At 39.0% G+C, this 19,753-nt stretch overlaps 1 protein-coding gene across 1 annotated transcript in view; it reads left to right on the top strand.

Annotated features, from left to right (window-relative positions):
* Positions 1–19,753, top strand: part of ptpn20 (protein tyrosine phosphatase non-receptor type 20) — a 52,464-nt gene that overhangs the window by 10,366 nt on the left and 22,345 nt on the right. Inside the window, exons 4-27 of the mRNA XM_079842121.1 lie at positions 2,485–2,550; positions 2,689–2,868; positions 2,964–3,039; positions 9,386–9,475; positions 10,828–10,903; positions 10,989–11,142; positions 11,236–11,307; positions 11,449–11,623; positions 11,744–11,879; positions 12,511–12,649; positions 12,733–12,885; positions 13,025–13,210; positions 13,362–13,521; positions 14,615–14,858; positions 14,957–15,057; positions 15,201–15,278; positions 15,371–15,478; positions 15,559–15,675; positions 15,915–16,114; positions 16,218–16,319; positions 16,404–16,497; positions 17,131–17,216; positions 18,265–18,454; positions 19,338–19,543. Coding sequence (XP_079698247.1) covers positions 2,485–2,550; positions 2,689–2,868; positions 2,964–3,039; positions 9,386–9,475; positions 10,828–10,903; positions 10,989–11,142; positions 11,236–11,307; positions 11,449–11,623; positions 11,744–11,879; positions 12,511–12,649; positions 12,733–12,885; positions 13,025–13,210; positions 13,362–13,521; positions 14,615–14,858; positions 14,957–15,057; positions 15,201–15,278; positions 15,371–15,478; positions 15,559–15,675; positions 15,915–16,114; positions 16,218–16,319; positions 16,404–16,497; positions 17,131–17,216; positions 18,265–18,454; positions 19,338–19,543 — 3,189 coding nt within the window. The remainder of the gene's footprint in view (positions 1–2,484; positions 2,551–2,688; positions 2,869–2,963; positions 3,040–9,385; positions 9,476–10,827; positions 10,904–10,988; positions 11,143–11,235; positions 11,308–11,448; positions 11,624–11,743; positions 11,880–12,510; positions 12,650–12,732; positions 12,886–13,024; positions 13,211–13,361; positions 13,522–14,614; positions 14,859–14,956; positions 15,058–15,200; positions 15,279–15,370; positions 15,479–15,558; positions 15,676–15,914; positions 16,115–16,217; positions 16,320–16,403; positions 16,498–17,130; positions 17,217–18,264; positions 18,455–19,337; positions 19,544–19,753) is intronic.

Genomic DNA, 19,753 nt, shown 5'->3' with positions numbered 1-19,753 from the left:
ATCTTTGATGACATTGTTGATTTCGTGAAGTCCTGTGACTGCAGCGCAGCCGGCTTCCCTAAAGCGTTCGCTCTCTCGCTGTAGTCGTGCGCGCGCGAAAAAAAACCTTTCCAAAACTTACGAGAAACCGGAAGGAGTATTTTTGGTACAGAAATATTCCATCAAACGTCCAACTTTTTTTTAAAACTTTGTCCATGTTTAGGATGGGAATCCAAGTCTTTAACAGTGTAAAAAGCTCAGTATGCATGAAACAGTATTTCACCCCCCCTTTAAATATTGAACGGCTCTGTTCACACCCTTATAAATGAGCTAACGCACTATCCTGTCAGGTCCTGAAAAAGTATCTGTGCTAAGCTTATTCTTGTAAATCTACTGTCTTTGGCCTAACTCAATCACTCACAAGTGGAATGGAAACTCAAAAGTATCTACTTTTGCGTCACAAAAAGAGTACATACTTTTAGGTCATAGTATAAGTAGGCAAATTGGGATGCAGCACAAGACACTGGAAAAAGCTCAGAAATGCAGTACAGACATATACAAGACTTCACAAAGAATGACTGAGGCTGAATCCCAAATGGCACCCTAAACCCTGACGGTCTTCCTCGGAGTCCGCACTTTCATGACATAACACTGCTTTGACTGCTGAAGTCCTTTGTGTAGTGCCAAACTTTCAGGCTCAGCTGAAGGCTGTGTCCGAAACCTGGAAAATGCTGCCTTCGGAGGACACATTTCAAAGTAGGAAGGCATCAAGGCATCAAATGTTAGCTTCACTTCCTGTCTCCTAGTGATGTTACGTATGACACTGAAGCTTCGATGCGCGTATCGCGCATGCGAGACAATTTCTAGTGAAGCTCCGTATCGGGGTGTGTATTGGTTTCCCAGAGTCACGTGATCGATGGACAGAAAGTGAGGCTTCATTTGTCAATCTCGTGCGCGTTTCACTCTGCGTGTCAGGAGGTTCGAACCCCAGAGTCCTTGTTGGCTCAGTCAGTCTGGTTGATGCGTTTGTGAGGAGAGTGCTGTACTTTGAAAGTTAATCAATACATTACATTTAGATAACCAACATTTATTTGTCACTATTTTTGTTGTTGTTGTTGTGTGTTTTTATTTTGGTAAAATCTTTGCACTTTTGTTGTTTTTTTAGGTAATTTGGTGTTGGTATTTGGGGTTAGGGTGGGATTAGGGGATAGGGTGTTGGTGTTTGGTGAAGGGTTTGTATTTAGAGCAATGGCAACAGGCAAAAAAGAAAAGCTTCCCCTATCTGGGAATATTTTGAGTTTATAGCTTCCAATGTATGTACGCTTTTCTACTGTCTAAGAGGAGAAATAGACCCAGCCCCAACACTGTGAAGCAGTTTTTTTCCCTTAATAAAAATAATTAAAAACTTCTGACATTCCTGCAGTTACACAAGCACTATCACTACCAAGTGTCATAAGCACATTTAATTATCCTATCACACAACGTCCTTATTCACAATGTGTGTGTGTGAGAGAGAGAGAGAAGGCCTATAATAGATCTTATTGAATCATATAAGCTCATATTATATTTTACTGTCACACTTTAATGAGTAAATTAATTTATTTAATGGACAAATTAAACTCAAACGTGTAAGGCTTTTTTTTGTACACATAACATTGAAGCGATGGGAGTGTGTTGTGGTTGCTTCATCTGACAGAGCTTCTTCCACAGGCTTGTGGCTGCTTTATTTTAAATAAAACACCAGATGGCGCTGTTCTCGACACTCTTGAAGCTTTGAATCTTTTCCCGGTACAGTCAGGGGAAAGCCTCACTGCTTCATGAGGCTTCATTTCCCCATCCCTACTGTCTCCTGAGATACCGCATTTTCCAGGTTTCGGATGCAGCCGAAGTGTGTCATTTGGGATTCAGCCTGAGTTAACTGGGTTTATATAGGCTTGGCTTAACAAGATAAATGAGACACAGCTGTAAGCAATCAGGCATGATGAGTCCAGGCAATGGGTTATGGGAAATGTAGTCCATTCGGGAATGACAATGGTCTAGGCAGGAGTGTCCTCTGGTGGATATGCAGGGCACACCAACTGGTTATCGTGTCAACATTATTATATTTTCTTCACTATAGTAATATCCTATTAAATGTATAATTTATTTGTTTGTTTAATTTAATCTTATTTTTTATGAATTTATATTAATCAACATTTTTATTTATTTTAATCTAATTTAATCTATTTAAAATATTAATATATAATATTGTTATATTATTTTAATCTAATTTATTATTTTTAATCTATTTTTATTTATTTACTTATTTTTTTATCATAGGCTATTATTTGTTTATCTTTACATTTTTTTCCCCCGAATTTTTCTTTAGACTTTTCCACAGACCCCCTTGCGGTCCCGTTTGGCAACCCTGACCTATAGTGAAATTTATTTGATATGTAGAGGGTTGGGTTTATTTTACAAAAGTGCCACAGAAGAGATACTGATGATTTGTGTCGTTTCTTCCAGATAATCGTGTATTCTCTTGGTATGACTCTGTATTGGTCAGTTGATTATCATCTCCCTCAAAACCAGGTCAGTTTCACAGAAATAAGACCGTATAAGATTGAATGAACAAACCATACCAGTGAAGAATAAGCCAGCTACATTTAACATTCATCATACTTTCCATCTAAAAATTTTTTACTGGAAATGTGTTTTCTGCTTGTTTAGCCCATTCAGCTAAGTGACTCTCTGAATTGCCTTCTCCTGAGCATGTGTGAGGACATGGCCCATCGGCGAGCCAACCTGAACTCCATCTTGGAAGTGTGTGAAGCGCATCACAAAGCATCTCTCCTGCCTCCTCCTAACAAAGTCATCAAACAGCTAGTAGAGGATGTCTTCCAAGACTCTGTGAGTTAAAAAAGAGCATTTATACCTCAAACACTTCTCAGTTGATCAATTTAGAAAAATGGTAGTCAAGAAGTTCACGAGATCTTCATTTCCAGGTGGATCGAGCTGCTTTAACTGAAAATGTTGTGCAGTTGAGTGGGAAAAGTCAGATGATCAGAGAAAGACTTCATGGTAGGAATACCCTTGAATCTCAAAATCCTGTCCTCTCTTATCCTCTTATAGTTGTGAAAATACTTTAAGAAGTGTAGTCAAATAAGTAGTAATTATTTTACTAATAATATATTTTGTAATATTTAGGGGCCAAGCACCAAAGGTGCGTAGGCACCTATTGTATCCGTTAGTGTTCTACGCGTTCTTCGTCTTCGTCTTCGTCTTCTTCTTCCGCTCTTGAAGTCTATGGCAGCCCATAGAACCATACGGTAAAAAGCTATGAAATTTGGCACATAAATAGAAGACAGTCTGAGCATTAACCATAGAAATTTCGGAGCCTCTAGCGCCACCAGCTGTCCAAAGTTTCACTCACATTTATGCTAATAACTTTTGTAAGAAAAACACAAAAAAATTCAGTCATGAAACATTTTCCAAAAAATTTGATTTTTTTAACCCATCCTAGACCGTTAGTCCTATGTTTTACCAAAATTGTTGGCGATCATCTTTTCAGGCCATGGTGACAAAAAATGGAAATCAGGTTTATTCGTCCAACCGTACTTGAATAACACGCGAACAAATTTGACGAGGAGCATGACAAAATTTTGTCGTAAAATGCTATATTTTACGAATGCATCGGTGTATCATTAAGTAATTTGGTAAGTGTCATCGACACCATGCCCTGAAGGTACTCCAAAAGTTTCAGGGCTGCGCCACCTTGTGGTCAACAATTATAATACGATTTTTAAAAAAAAATGCTAATTGCTTCTGATTGTTTTTGGCTATTGTAATGACACTGGTCTAAATCGATTCCTTGGGTCATACCATTTTTTCATATTCGGACAAATTTCTCCTAGGCCAATGCTCTGATTTGCATGACAATTTGATCAGATCATCCTCAGACCTTGCTGGCAAAAAAAACTACAACAAAACCCCTCAAAAAAATCATGGCATTCAAGTCTGTTCATCAAACCTTTCTCATTTAATGTGAGAACACGGACGTGGATTTGAGGCTAAAATTTAATGGATGTGAGACACTTTAGTGTATTCTGACCAAACTTGGTCTTTGTTATGAATATAAAAAAAAATTATATATACAAAAATTGTCACTCAACACTGACCACACAAGATCAATTTGGTGTCAGTGCTACCTATTGGTCAAAAGTAATAAGCAATTATGTCACATTATAAGTGATTGTATTTATGGGCTTTCAACTGTTTTGCTTAAAACGGTCTCCAAATGTCTTTAATCATTTTTGCGGTTGGTCTGATGCTCGCTGCCTTGATTTTTAGCTCCTTTTCTTGGCCCCTTACTTGCTGCTTGCAGCTGTGTTTTAAAATAATGCATGTAGATGTGACTTGATTAGATTAGATTAGATTAGATTCAACTTTATTGTCATTACACAAGTACAAGTACAAGGCAACGAAATGCAGTTTAGGTCTAACCAGAAGTGCAATAGCAGCAAGTGCAGGATATACAACGTTTGCATAAGTGCAGGACATGGATATGTACTGAGTATATATAAATATGTCTATAAATAGAGAGATGGTTATTACTATAAACAGAATTTACAGGTGAATAATATACAGATGGTTAATACTATAAACAGAATTTACAGGTGGATATGTACTATGAATATAATATAATATACATTTTACAGATAGAGGTATACAATGATATGTTAGGCTAAAATGAGGAATATGGCAGTGGATTAAGGTAGTGCAATAAATTATGGACAGAAGCTATCCGAAAAAAGTGTAAAAGTGCAGTGGAAAGTGGTTGCATATTACAGTTAGAAGTACAGTGCAAAATACAAATGTAAACAGTAGGTACTGTAAACAGTCGGCAGTGCAAATGAGCATAATCCAGTTACGGTGTGGTAGTGCAAAATGAATAAGTAAACAGTTGTTACTGTGATAAACAGTCGGTAGTGCAAATAACAAAGTGAAGGAAGATGTGAGGTAGGAGAGTTATCAGTTTATGAGGAAAGTGGATCAACGGGGGTTTGAGTTCAATAAAGAGACAGCTCTGGGGAAAAAACTGTTCTTTAGTCTGCTGGTCCTGGTCCGGTGGATCCTGAAACGCCTGCCGGAGGGCAGGAGAGAAAACAGTCTGTGGGCTGGGTGAGAGGAGTCCTTGAGGATGCTGCGAGCTCGATGCAGACAGCGTTTCCTCTGGATGTGCTCGATGGCAGGCAGTGGAGTCCCTGTGATGCGCTGGGCAGTTTTCACCACCCGCTGCAGTGCCTTGCGCTCCGCAACAGAGCAGCTCCCATACCACACTGCCACACAGTTGGTCAGGATGCTTTCTATTGCGCAGCGGTAGAAGTTCACCAGGATAGCCGAGGAGAGCTGATTCTTCCTCAGTGTCCTCAGGAAGAAGAGGCGCTGGTGAGCCTTCTTGACCAGGCTGGAGGTGTTGGTCGTCCACGACATGTCCGCCGAGATGTGGATCCCCAGGAACTTGAAACTGGAGACACGTTCAACAGCCATTCCATTGATGTGGATGGTGTCGTGTGTGCCTCTTGACTCCTTCCTGAAGTCCACGATGAGCTCCTTCGTTTTGGTGGTGTTGAGGAGCAGGTTATTATCAGCGCACCATGTGGCCAGGTGCTGGATCTCCTCCCTGTAGGCGGTCTCATCGTTGTTGCTGATGAGACCAATCACCGTAGTGTCGTCCGCAAACTTGACGATAGAATTAGATCCATACACAGGCTTGCAGTCGGCGGTGAAGAGGGAGTAGAGAAACGGGCTTAGCACACAGCCCTGTGGTACGCCAGTGTTGAGTGTGATGGATGTGGAGCAGGTGAATCCTGAACGAACATTCTGGGGTCTGTCAGTTAGGAAGTCCAAAATCCAGTTGCACATTGAAGTGTTGATGCCCAGGTCTCCAAGTTTGGCTATTAACTTGGTTGGGATGACAGTGTTGAATGCTGAAGTCAACAAACAGCATGCGTGCATACGTGTTCTTATGGTCCAAATGGGTGAGCACAGAGTGCAGTGCCATGGAAACGGCATCCTCTGTGCTCCTATTGCTGCGATAGGCAAACTGGTGTGAGTCCAATGTGGATGGTAGAGAGTCTTTTAGGTGTTCCAGGACCAGCCGCTCAAAGCACTTCATGACGATGGGTGTGAGTGCTACAGGGCGGTAGTCATTAGGGCACCTCGGGTTAGAGTGTTTCGGCACTGGCACAATGGACGTGCGTTTAAAGCATGAAGGTACAGCTGCTTGGGCAAGAGACAGGTTGAAAATGTCTGTAAAAACCCCAGCGAGCTGCTCCGCACATGCCCTGAGAACACGACCAGGGATGTTGTCTGGTCCAGCAGCCTTGTGTGCGCTGATCCGGCTCAGTGACTTGCAGACATCTGTGGTGGAGAGTGTGATTGGTGGGTCAGCTGAGGGTTTAAGCTTGGTGGCAGTTTCTCTGTTGTCTCTTTCAAAGCGAGCATAAAAGTGATTTAGCTCGTTCAGGAAGTTGACATCAGTGGCTGCGGGGATGGAGTGGGGGGGTTTGTAGTTACTGATGGCCTGGATGCCCTGCCACATGCGTCGAGGGTCAGAGTTGGAAAAGTGACCCTCTATCTTCAGCTTGTAGCAGTGCTTGGCCTTTTTGATGCCCCTCTTCAGGTTAGCTCTGGATGTACTGTAGGCTTGTGCATCTCCTGATCTGAAGGCAGTATTGCGTGACTTCAGCAGGAGTCGAACTTCCCTGTTCATCCAAGGCTTCTGATTAGGGTATGTGGTGATCTGTTTCTGGGTTGTAACACTGTCAATGGTGGTATTGATATGATCCAATACAGAGGAGGTGTAGAAGTCAATGTCCGTGTGAGCGCCACTGGTGGCTTGAGAAGCAAACACACTCCAGTCTGTGTGTAGAAACCTTTCCTGGAGTGTGGAGTCAACCCCCGCAGGCAACACCTTGATGGTCTTTACTGCTGGCTTCACACGGTTGATGAGGGGTGCATATTTGGGGATGAGGAACAAAGAAAGGTGATCTGACTGTCCCAGGTGGGGGAGGGGTATCGCAACGTAAGCACCAGCCATGTTTGTGTACACATGGTCTAAGGTTTTGTTTCCTCTGGTGTGGCAGGAAACATGCTGGTGAAACTTGGGTAGCACTGACTTTAAGTTTGAATGATTAAAGTCACCTGCAACAATAAAAGCAGCTTCCGGGTGATCAGTCTGTTGTTTACTGATGGCTGCGTGAAGTTCTTTCATAGCAAGCTTGGCATCAGCATCCGGAGGAATATAGGCTGCAGTTATAATGGTGGAAGTGAACTCACGCGGCAGATAAAACGGTCTACATTTAACCATGAGAAACTCGAGGTTAGCTGAACAATGACTCCCAACAATAGCAGAGTTTGTGCACCAGGCTTTGTTAATGTAAATGCACAATCCACCACCTCTGGTCTTACCGGAGCCATCTAATGTTCTATCCGCCCGGAGCGTGTGGCATCCCGCTAGCTCAATAGCGGTGTCCGGTATTCCGCCGTTTAGCCAGGTTTCCGTGAAGATTAGGACGTTACAGTTCAAAAGTTTCTTGCTGTGTGTGATGCTGAGTCGAATCTCCTCCATTTTGTTCACTAGCGACCGTACATTGGCAAGGAAAATACTGGGTAAAGAGAGCCGATGTGGGGTTAGCCTTAGCTTTAGCCTTAGCTTAGCTCTCAGACCACCGCGTATTCCCCGCCTTTGTTTACGATCTCGGCGCCGCCTGCGAGCACTTCCGCCCGGCCGGGTAGAGTGCATAGCCTCGGGTGTCCTAGCGATCTCAGGAAGGAGTCGAAGATTGTCCATAAAACTGTCGGAAATTCGCAAACCAATATCCAAAATCTCACCACGGGTGTACGATGTTAAGGCACAACTATTCTGAACGAACAGACCCGAGATGAGCAGGAAAAATACCGCAAAATTGCAGAATCTGGAGAGACCCAGAGCCTCGCGAACTACTCGCGCCGCCATCTTGGATGTATCCAAATGGATACATCCCTTGGATGTATCCGCCATCTTGGATGTATCCATCATCCATAGATGATGTTTTGATACATATTCAAATTAGTTTATGTAATAAGTATTTACAGACAGTGGTGGACTTAGTACACAAATCAAGACCTTCGTTCATCTTCAGAACACAAATTAAGATATTTTGATGAAACCCGAGAGCTCTCTGACCCCTCCATAGACTGCTATTTAATTACCATTTTCAAGGTCCAGAAAGGTCGGAAGGATATTGTTAAAATAGTCCATGTGACTCCAGTGGTTCAACCTTAATTTTATGAAGCGACAAGAATACTTTTTTGTGCAGAAAAAAACAAACAAAAATAACAACTTTATTCAACAATCTCCTACGCTGTTGACGTAGTGTAAACAGTGCAGCACTTCCTAGTTCTACGACAGAACGGCGGCTCCCAATTGGCTAGCTCCTGCATCAGCATCACATGCATGCGTCGTGGTGCTCACGTGAACAGCATCAGCCAATGGTAAGCTGACGTAGCGCTTTGAAAGCACTGCACTGTATTTACTAAGTGAACAGCGTAGGAGACTGTTGAATAAAGTCATTATTTTTGTTTGTTTAAAAGTATTATTTTTTTATAAATATGTGGCAACAAATGGCATAGAAATAAAAATTCAATGTACAGACATCACATGGGCCAAAATGTGTTAACATTTTTAAGAAGAATACTATACAATGCAAACATACTAGTTTTATATAATTTTAAACTGCTACAACAGTTTCAAAAGTAAAAAGTAAAATTTTGTGCTTTGGAATGTAGTGAAGTAAAAGTTAAAGTTTTCCAGAATAAAAATACTCTGATAAAGTACAGATACTTGAAAATTGTACTTAAGTACAGTAACGAAGTAGAAATACTTTGTTACTGTCCACCACTTTTTATAGAAGAGTTTTATTGTGTCATGTTACAGTCTTTGCACGTCAGATCCTTTGCATAACAGGTCTAAGTGGGTATTGATGCCACACATTTGCCTTACAATCTGTCCTTAACTAACTGTTTCATTGGTATTCCAGACATAGTCATTGGATTATAATGTTTATCCTAAAAATTAAATCAGTAAAACCCTGCAGGTTTGACGAACATGTGCGTAAGAAAGCACCACTGCACCAATAAAATAGTGTCCACAATTGGATTAACAGTTTAACCTAACCTGAACATGGGATTACAAAAGGTTGTAATCAGGCTCAAAGCATTGATGCTTCAGCGGAAACCTATAATGTAAGCGTAGTGCTCATATGTTTGGCTGCTTTCCAGAGGTCTTACTTGTGTAACCATGTGCAGTATAAACTGCTGTGTGTATACAATTAGTGCACAGTATACATTGTGACGGTATAGTGATCAGGTCTCTGTTGAGTAGGTAAGCGTGGACCATATCCTGGTTATACAGAGGGGAACGGAGCTACAGGAGAGACCCGCAGACTGTCTCTGGACTCTGAGCCAAAGCAAGGTGAACTCATACACTACCGTTCACAAGCTTGTGGTCGATTTTTTAAAAATGTTTTTGAAAGAAAGCTTTTGCTTACCAATGCTGCATTTATTTGATCAAAAGTACAGCAATTAAATATTATTACAATATCTGTTTTCTACTTTTATATATTTTAAAATGTAATTTATTCCTGTTATGGCAAAGCTACATTTTCAGCATCATTACTCTAATCTTCAGTGTCACACGATCCTTCAGAAATCATTCTAATATCAAGAAACATTTCTTAGTGTATTATTATACATTTTCGATGAATAGAAATAGTAAACGGTGTATCAATATAAATACAAGTGAATTTAACACTTCTTACCATTAATGCGACTTTTGCTGCTGCATGGTTTTGTGCAGATTTGTTTGTTGTCAGTTAAAATCCATTTTGTCAGTGATGCAATTTATAAAATGAGACAAACCGTAGGAAATCGTTCCACAAATGTTAGTTGTCATTGATGAATCGAAAGTTTAAAAGAACAGTGTGGCGAGGTGGACGAGCGAGAGACATGGGAGGAGCGAGCGAGACCGGTGTGCCTCGCAGGTGACGTTCATTCTCAATCACGCACACCGATCTCGCTCGCTCCTCCCATGTCTCTCGCTCGTCCACCTCGCCACAAACAGCATTTATTCAGAGTTCGTACTTGACAAGGTGCTTGAATTTGACTTTTTAAAATGTTTTGAAGTCTTGGAAAACCCTTGAAAACAGCCATATTTATGAAAAGGTACTTGAAAGTGCTTAAATTATCGAAAGACAATATATGAGAAATTAGTGTTTAATGTTATTGATAAAATTAATGTCATGCAAAATGAATGCTGCAGCCCATCTAATATAGATATAGAGCCATGAGCTATATGAGCATGATATTGCTAATATAAATATCCAAGTATATGATACAGCTTTCATTCTTCAGGTCAATCATATATTCATGAGAAAAAAAATCAGTTTGAATAAGGAAATATCTTTGTCAATGTATATTTCAATGGTTAAAGTTACCACAGTTATTGTATAGCTGCACTTTATTTTTACAATTTTGTTTTATTAATTTATTTTTATTTATCTATTTACCTTTTTGTAGATTATGAAAGATAATAAAGATATTGTTTGATAAGTGAGATCTCTGATTGTAGAAAAACAAAAAAAAAGTAGTCCTTGAAAGTCCTCTGGCAATATTATGAATGTTTTGAATCTCACTGCCCCCCAATTTTTTAACAAGTTATGTCAGATCATTTTCTATATAACTATTGTTGCTGTTTGTCAGTTTGTCAAATTGTGTTTGCTGAGTACTTTTCAGTATCCATTCTAGCTGATTTGTTTTTATTTTCAGAAATTTCCCATCAACAGAAAACCTGGTCTCTCAGAAGTAGACCTAGTCAGACCACATCCTATCAGGGCTCAAACAGGTTGGTAGTCTTGTTGTGTGCTTTTAAATGTAATATCAAGCTATTAGTGCTGGTAATGCCAGTCTCTGATGTTTTGGTATCTCAGAAATCCACTGGGGCTTCACCATAGACGAAGCACAAGTTGTTGGCTGTCCCGGAGTTCATGCCTAAACGTTCCCAACAAGGGTGAAGCTCGGCCTTCTAGTCCCTGCATTACTCTTAGTGAGTCTGCAGTCAGCCTCTCCCAAAGGAAAGCTAAGGTAATGAGCTTAAATCTGTGCTGTACTATAATATGAATGCTGCACCCTATGCTAATTTAATAGTAATTGTCTGTTTACATGTTTCAATTGTAGAGTCTTGGACCTGAATTTACCAGGATGATTGATGAACCTCAAATAGTTTTGGAGCTGCCTGGATCTCTAGTGGTAATCTGCGTTTCTGTATTTTTGTTTACATAATGACCTTTGGTTTTAAGTGTTCTGTTCAGCTTTACTGCATTCTAAGGTTGCAGAGGTTGTGTCTCTGTATATTTATCTTCTTCTCCCTTTCTCTCTCGATCGATACAGTCGAAGAAAGGCAAGTCAGGCTTCTCTCAAAGGGAAGTTAATGTGATCATGCCAAATGAACAGTGTGTGGCAGTGAAATGTGACATCAAGTCCCGTGGGAGAGATGTATTCGACATGGTTGTGGCGCATGCTAACCTTGTGGAGCACTTTTACTTTGGCCTTGCTTTCATTGATGGTAATGCAATCTTCTTGTGTGTGTTGTTAATGACTGAAAGAGAATCACATGTATATAGTATATACACTTTAAGCTGTCTTGCATAAGTGATTGAGTAATAATTACATTTTTCTTTTTTAGATGGTGAATTTTTCTTTTTGGACCATGAGACAAAAATCTCAAAAGTTGCCCCAGATTACTGGAAGAAAGTGGCTTCTGCAACATTTACCCTTTTTCTCCGTGTCAAATTTTTCCCTGATGACATCTCCTACATATTGTAAATCTTTTTTTACTGTTTACATATACTGTACATCATATTTAGATGGTCTGTTTAAAGACCCCTTGATATCAGGCTTTTATCTATGTTTGTTAGGTTTGGGGTCACCTATGTGGTAGTGTACTCCAAAAATATACTTTTTAGTACATAAACACTACTTTATAAAAGTTTGGGGTCAGTAAGATTTTTTTTTTGTTCAAACAAAGATGAATCTAATGCTCTTAAAGGGTTAGTTCACCCAAAAATGAAAATTCTGTCATTAATTACTTACCCTCATGTCGTTCGACACCCGTCAGACCTCCGTTCATCTTCGGAACAGAAATTAAGATATTTTAGTGGAAATCTGATGGCTCTGAAAGGCCTCCATTGGCACAATGGCACTGTACACTATCAAGACCCTTAAAACGTACATTAAAATATCTTAATGACCTCAAACTTTTGAGCACATTTTAAAGAAGTCTTTCTCTTCCAGGAAAATGAACCAAAAAAAAAACTGTGATTTCATGGGGTCTTTAATGATCATTATTCCTAATTGTTTCCTGTGAAGTCTTCTCCTTTTATTCCAATTCTCACTGCTTGTTTTTATTCCAATTCTCAAAAATTGTTTGTTTTTGTCTTATAATTTTAAAAGGCATAGACTTACACGACACCAATACTATCTCCAGCTGAGGAGAGACGTTCTGGAGGACAGAGTGTGCTGTAATGAGGAATCCGCATTGTTTCTTGCTGCACTAGCACTGCAGGCTGAGTTTGGAGATTATATGCCTGAAGTGAGTCAGATATTAATGAACATTTTAATTTTCAACAGACCTAACCAGACAGTATTTTGAGAAATCGCACTGATTTTTTTCAGGTTTACGGGAAGAACTATTTCCAGATGGAACAGTACATCTCTAAGAGAGTCATAGAGAAAGTGGCCTTGCCCTGTTTAAGAGAGGAGTTGCCAAGGTTACATGCCAATAATGCCCAGATGCTTCCAGAGGAGGCTGAGATGGAGTTCTTAAAGGTTCTTTTGGCCTTAAATTACCTTATAAAACTAAACAATAAAACAAATTAACTCTCAGATCAATATAATTGTACTTTTCAAATATTTGGATGTTGGATCATAGTTGTAAATACCTCCTGTGTTGTTCATGTCTTTATAGATTGCACAGCAGCTACCAGAGTACGGCATGCTGTTTCACAGGGTAGCCCGTGAAAGAAAACCTATTATTGGAGAGCTGGTTTTGGGAATTTGTGCCAAAGGTATTCTGGTATATGAAGTCAAGAACAATTCTCGGTTGTTCAGCCGCAGATTTCATTGGACAGAGACAGACAGTCTGTCAACAAGTGTGAGTTTATGGCTATTTGTGTGGCTTATATTGCTTGTTTAGCTCTTTTTTGTTACTTAATTAAATCCAGTATCAACTATTTCAAGTTAAAAACACCAACAGTACATGATGTTTTTGTTAATCCTGATAAACTTTGTCAATCCTGCCATAGAGACGAAAATTTACCATTGAGTGCAGCCCGAGTGGGAAGAAGCACTCGTTTGTGACGGAGAGCTCAAAGATCGCACAGTACCTCCTGAACCTCTGCTCAGCCCAACACAAGTTTCACAGTGAGATGACCTCTCGTCAGCTGACCTACTGTTTAGCCTCAGGTGTGTACAATTACTTGTGTATACAGTGTTATTTGAAGTTTAATACTTAGGGCCAGGCATGACGCAAGTGTTTTTTTCTAGTTTCAGCCCGGCGCAGTTATCATTTTCACGTCCAGCTCCAAGTTGTTTAAATAGCAAATGCATTCACGCCCATCTGTTTACCCATGGGCGTGCTGGTCTGAAAATGAGGTGTGTTCAGGCACATTGTTGGCGCGTTGCTATTTTAAGGCAACTGAAAACGACTGTGCCATTGACCAACAAAAACCTGGTCTAAAGTCATTAGCTCAGTATTTTTTGTGTTATTTAAAGGGCGTGTTAGTACTATGCATCTATAGGTGGGTGCACAGCGTGCATACACTCTGCTTATTACACACACAGGGACACACAGCAGCACACAAACATTTTTAAATATTAAAAATAAAAGGATTCGTCTCTTGAGAAGCAGTCTTTCTGCTCGCAAATTCCGCCATGTAAATAGCAAATTCCGACATGGTGCAAGTGCAACTGGCTTTTAAAGGGAATGGAGATAACACTCTGATTGGTTTATTGCACGTTATGCCCTAAACACACCCATGACTCATTAAAAGACTAGGTACAACCCTTTTGGACCATGCGCCTAACACGTCGACCGTTTTTTCTGTTGTTAAAGTAGCAAAAGTGGATTCGGACATAGCCTAAGTGCACTTGCGCCATGCGGTTAAATCGCTAAAATAGGGTCCTTAGAGTCCAACAGTAAATGCTTATGTGTTGCATTCTTTTTATACAAATAGAATTTTAATACCAATTTTATCATTACAAATTATATATTTATTTATCTTTTCCAAAGAGCATGTTATGTTTCAATAGACTCTACAGATGGAAATTGAGGGGGGGTTTTTTAAGTTGTTGAAAGACTTTATTTTTTATTTTCAACGTTTTGCATGAATAAATAAAAATTACAAAAAAATTCTATAATAATTTAATAATTTGAAACCTGTTTGTTTCCCCTTTTTATTAGTTTGTTTTTGTCAGCTGGAAAAGATTTGTTAGTTTTTTTTGGATCATGAATAAACTGAATTTTATTGGAGTTAATTTCTCTTATCTCTCATTCTAGATGACAACGTAGCAAAATACACATCGATATGCCGTGCTCGACACAATCAGATAAAGAGGTTGTCTTGCTCGGAGATTGTGCTCAATAATATTGGTTTGAATGTATTACCAAATGACTCCATGAGCAAGTCTTGCGATGACCTGTCGGCAAAGATCGGAGTTCGGATCCGGCAACAGAGCGAAGTAAATTACATTTCTGAACCAAGAACTCAGAGTGAAATGAAAGACCAGAGCCAAAGCAGCAGGTGTGTCAAAAATGGATCTGCTCTGCACATCGTTCAAATCCTAATGCAAAACCAAATATGTGCTAAAGGCCTATTGTTTTGATCTTTCCTCCTTGCAGCCCACCAGACACTTTCGGTCCTCCAATCTATCGCATCATGTCCAATGTCTCTTTGCAAAAGCAGGACTCAGAGGTTCATTCGACCACCTCGTCTATAAGAGGTTATGACTGGAATTAAACAAGACTGATCGAATAGGAACTGATTATAAACATTTCAACACTCTTTAAACATTTAAAACAACAGTTATTCTCAACATAACATGATATGATAAATGGGTATTTCAACTACATTTTTTTTTCTCAGTGGACACACCGACAAGAACAACTCCAGAGAGAGAAATGATCTGTGTTACTCTAAAGAAGGATCCCAAACTTGGTTTCGGTGAGTAAAAATGAGCATGCATCTTTTATATAATATGACTTGTTTGCCGTACACCTGCTCCAAAACACTGATGTATCACTGTTGTTGCAAAGGTTTTGTAATAGTCGGGGAGGACAACACAGGGAAGTTAGATCTTGGGATTTTCATCGCATCCATCGTTCCCGATGGGCCAGCAGATAAGGACGGCAGAATCAGACCAGGTGAAATTCTGACCATTTTCCCTCTTTTATGGCAAAAGAAACAAATGAAAGAAGCTGAAAGTCATTTCTTCTCCGTTTAGGTGGTCGGCTGATCTCTCTGAATAAGATCAGTCTAGAGGGGGTGACGTTTAATATAGCTGCTGCCATACTGCAGAACAGCCCGGATGAAGTGGAGCTCATAGTGTCCCAACCCAAACGTATGCCTTCATATTGTAACACGAGATTCAATATTGTTATAATATTTCACTAAAGGTGAAGTGTGTAATTTTTCAATATGATATTATACCAGCTTAATATGCTGAGAAAACTATAAGTAATCTGTATTTTTTCAATTACATTTGGTGATAGGAATGTCTCACTTCATCTTTAAAAGGAAGAAAACTGACCAAGCTAACCACTGTCTGGTAAAATGTTTTCATTTTTTCTTCATGTTTAGAGGATCTTCGGGGCAGTAAGACCTCACTGGCTGCAAGTAATTTAGGGATGATGCTGGAAAAAGGCTTTGGCTCCCAAAGCACCCTGAGTGCAGAGTACAGGCCTGTGATGGAGGAGCTGGAGGAGACTCTCTCCAACATCATGGCTCCTAAAATGGGCAAAAGGCTGCACATACCTGTGGTGCGGATTTTGGATATTCAGGTGTGATTTACAGTGATGCAGTTTGTCCAGTTTATTAAAACATCTGACATCCTCCAATACTGATTTTAACCAAAATGATTTTTTATTTGTTCATCATTTGCAGGATGGGATGTCTAATAATTCTTCTAGCTTCAGCTTGAAGCCAGGTGAAGTAATCTACATGGAGCTCAGAAAGATCAACAGCAGCTTGGGAATCAGTGTTGCTGTGAGTTTTTACTCTGTCTGGCGTTCATTTCAATTCTCGAATCTAAAAACATGGATGATGATACTATTATTTCATGATTTTTAGGGGGGAATCAACACTAATGTTCATCATGGAGGCATCTACATCAAAAGCGTGATGCCAGGAGGAGCGGCAGATCAAGATGGAAGAATACAGATAGGTTAAGATCCATCATTACTGATGATAAAACTTGATAAATATTCTGAATTCAAAATATTCTATTTCCTAAAATAATGTTTTAATTGTCTAATTTTTGTAAGATGAAGGTCGGTATGATGAAAGAAGTCTCTTGTGCTCACCAAGGCTGCATTTATTTGATGAAAAATACAGTAAAAAAGGAATATTGTGAATATATTTGAATATATTTTAAAATGTATTTTATTCCTGTGATGGCAAAGCTGACTTGTCAGCATCATTACTCCAGTCTTCAGTCTCACATGATCCTTCAGAAATCATTCTAATTTTCTGATTTACTGCTCAAGAAACATTACTTATTACAGGATTCTTTTATGAATAAAAATCTAAAAAGAACAGCATGCATTTAAACACAAATCTTTTGTAACATTATAAATGTACAATTTTAAATTCATGAATTTACTGTCATATTTTAACAGTAGTGGTATGTGTTCCATTTTTTTTGCGTGTTCTATGCATATTTATCATCTCCTTGACGATGTACAAATATGACTCAGATGTTCCTAACATGCTAATGAGCATGAACATGCAACTCCTGATTTGTTGATGCATGATTGATTGGTGTTGACAGCTCAATGATGTGTTGTGTGTGTGACAGGTGACAGGCTACTGGAGGTGGACGGCTGTAACCTGCGTTCCGTCACACACAGGCAGGCAGTGGAGTGCCTAAAGAGGACGGGAGAGGTACTGACATGTTTGCTTTACTTCTGAGTGGTACAATCACAACCGTTTATGCAGTTAGCTGTTGCATATGAGTGAGCCTCAAGTTTAGTGCTCATGATTCAGAAGTTATGTGAGAATGTTTCTGCTGAAAGTACATGTTGTATTTATTAATATTCTGAGCTTAATATTAGCTTTTATTTTTATATTTCCAGTTTTTATTTAAATTTTACTTTTTAAAATAATTGTATGTGCTTTTGTCATTTTTAATAGTTAATTATTTTCTGTAAATTTCTGTTTAGCTTTAATTTATATGTATTTCAGTTTTAGTAATTTTTGTATTTCAACTTATTTTTAAATTTTTTTAATCTAATATATATATATATATATATATATATATATATATATATATATATATATATATATATATATATATATATATATATATATATATATATATTTAGCTTCGTTTAAATTAACGAAAACATTTTTAAAAGTTTTACTTTTTAAGTCTTATACAACTGACAAGCATTTTGACATGCGAGTCAGTTCAGTCTATTGTAGCAGAGCACTTGCATTAAGTTTTGTTTTTACAGACAGTTAAAGAGCAGTCGCTTTCGTTTAATCTTGAGAAGTAACAGCTGTGAACTCTAGCACAAGGGCGAGCCAGAGGTCACAATATGTCTGAAGGGCCTTTGCCCCTTTCTTCAGCATGTCAGTTGCTTTAGGACAACAGCACCAGCACCCTTGTGTCTTAAAGGTTCACAGACTGCACAAAAGAGAGATCTAAAGTGACACATGGTTGTGAAAGCATATGTGTTGGTCGTTATTTTTGTCTGGGCTAATAAGATTTTCTGGGGTATGACGCTGAGCTGTGCGTCGTCATACTGACAAACTATAACACTTAAGCTGAGCAATCTTCTGCCACATGCACTGGTTAGGTAACAGGCCTTTTGCTAAGCACACTGATGACATAGTTATGGTCACCGTAGGTGTGCAGCTGATGGGGCAACCATTGTCTGTAACCGTAAAATAACAAGACATGTTGTTTTAATGAGAGTGTTATTTTCAGGTGGTGAGCTTGGTTCTTGAACGAGAGCCTCCGGTGGTGTTGGACACTTTCAGTGCTTCATCCACATTGGAGAGACGGAGATCTCCTTCACCCATCAGTGTGCAGAGCGCACCCACCCCCCTGAGGAGAGATGTGACCATGGAAACGCCCTTTTCTGTCAGGGCCAAGGACTTCAGCTTTGTGTCAGATGGTGAGACAGGGATCAGAAAGGGGGAGAGAACACTGCAAAACATTTCAAATGAATCTGACAGGGACACTGTGCTAGATGCCAGACCCCCGTAACTCAAAGCCCTAGCCAAATTTAGATCTTGGGAACATTGGTTTTTATGCATAAATTATACAAATTTTTGCACTAGCATATGTTTTTTATTAAGCGTGACGAATAGAGTCACTTTTACGTGCAACATTTAGTTTCTTTTCTATTAATTTCTTCTGTGGGACACAAAAAGTGCATTTTTGAAAAGTACCTTGGACACTTTCAAATCTTCTGATGTCATACGGTCAGTGTAGTTATTGTTAACTAAAACTATAAAAAAATCAGTTTTGTTAATTTAAATTAAAATACAAATATTAGATGAAATTTTTTTTATTTTAAATGGAAATTAGAAATGTTGCTTTGGTAATTAACAGAAACAAATGATTTTAAGATGAAGTATGAAAACTGAAATAATAAATTTAAGCAAAAGAGAGTGATATAATAAAAACAAGAACTACATAGTTCTACTATAACAAAAGCACTTGACAAAATTACCAAAACTGGAATTAAAATTAAATTTAAAACTGAAAATATAAAAATAAAAGCAAATTAAAATGGTTAATAAATACTATAATACTGTATAAATAATACTAAAATAACACTGCAATGTGTGACAGTCCTCATTTATTTTCATTATATTAAAGAGTTGCCAGGATATACTGTAATTCCCACAGAAGAAAGTAAGTGGAACATCATGAGAGTGAGTAAAATAGTAACAGAAATGTAACCCTTTAACTGTTCACTGGTTTTTGTGTGTGTGAGTCTGAACCCATTATTAACTACAAATTGAGAGAGTTCTGCTCTTTCTTTGTGGCAGATAACATCCGGGAGGTGACGCTTCAGAAGAGACTCAGTGGCCTGGGGTTCAGCTTCCTCGTGTCTGAGCTGGGTCCTGATGAGGGCAGCATGGTGCATATTAAGAGCATTTCTTCTGGTCAGCCTGCAGGGAATTGTGGGCTTCTGAAGGAGGGAGACATAATCCTGGCCATCAATGGAGAACCTGTTAGAGGCTTGGCTTATGAGGTAAAGGATGCATTATTTATCCAGCATCCCAAGATTGGATGCATCAAAGCAGTGTGAGAGACAACAAGCTCTTACAGATGTACTGAGATTCATATTTATATATGTATAAAATATAACAAGTCTGTAGCACAATACATTTTTTGTCTGATTTATGACAACATAATGTGTCTGTGTGTGGCCAAGAAACACAATTAGTTTCTAAAACTTGTC

The sequence above is a fragment of the Gobio gobio genome (assembly GCF_949357685.1).
Source record: "Gobio gobio genome assembly, chromosome: 18".
Classification (NCBI taxonomy): Eukaryota; Metazoa; Chordata; class Actinopteri; order Cypriniformes; family Gobionidae; genus Gobio; species Gobio gobio.
The sequence above is the reverse complement of the archived record's forward strand: the minus strand, read 5'-3'. Positions and strand labels throughout refer to the sequence as shown.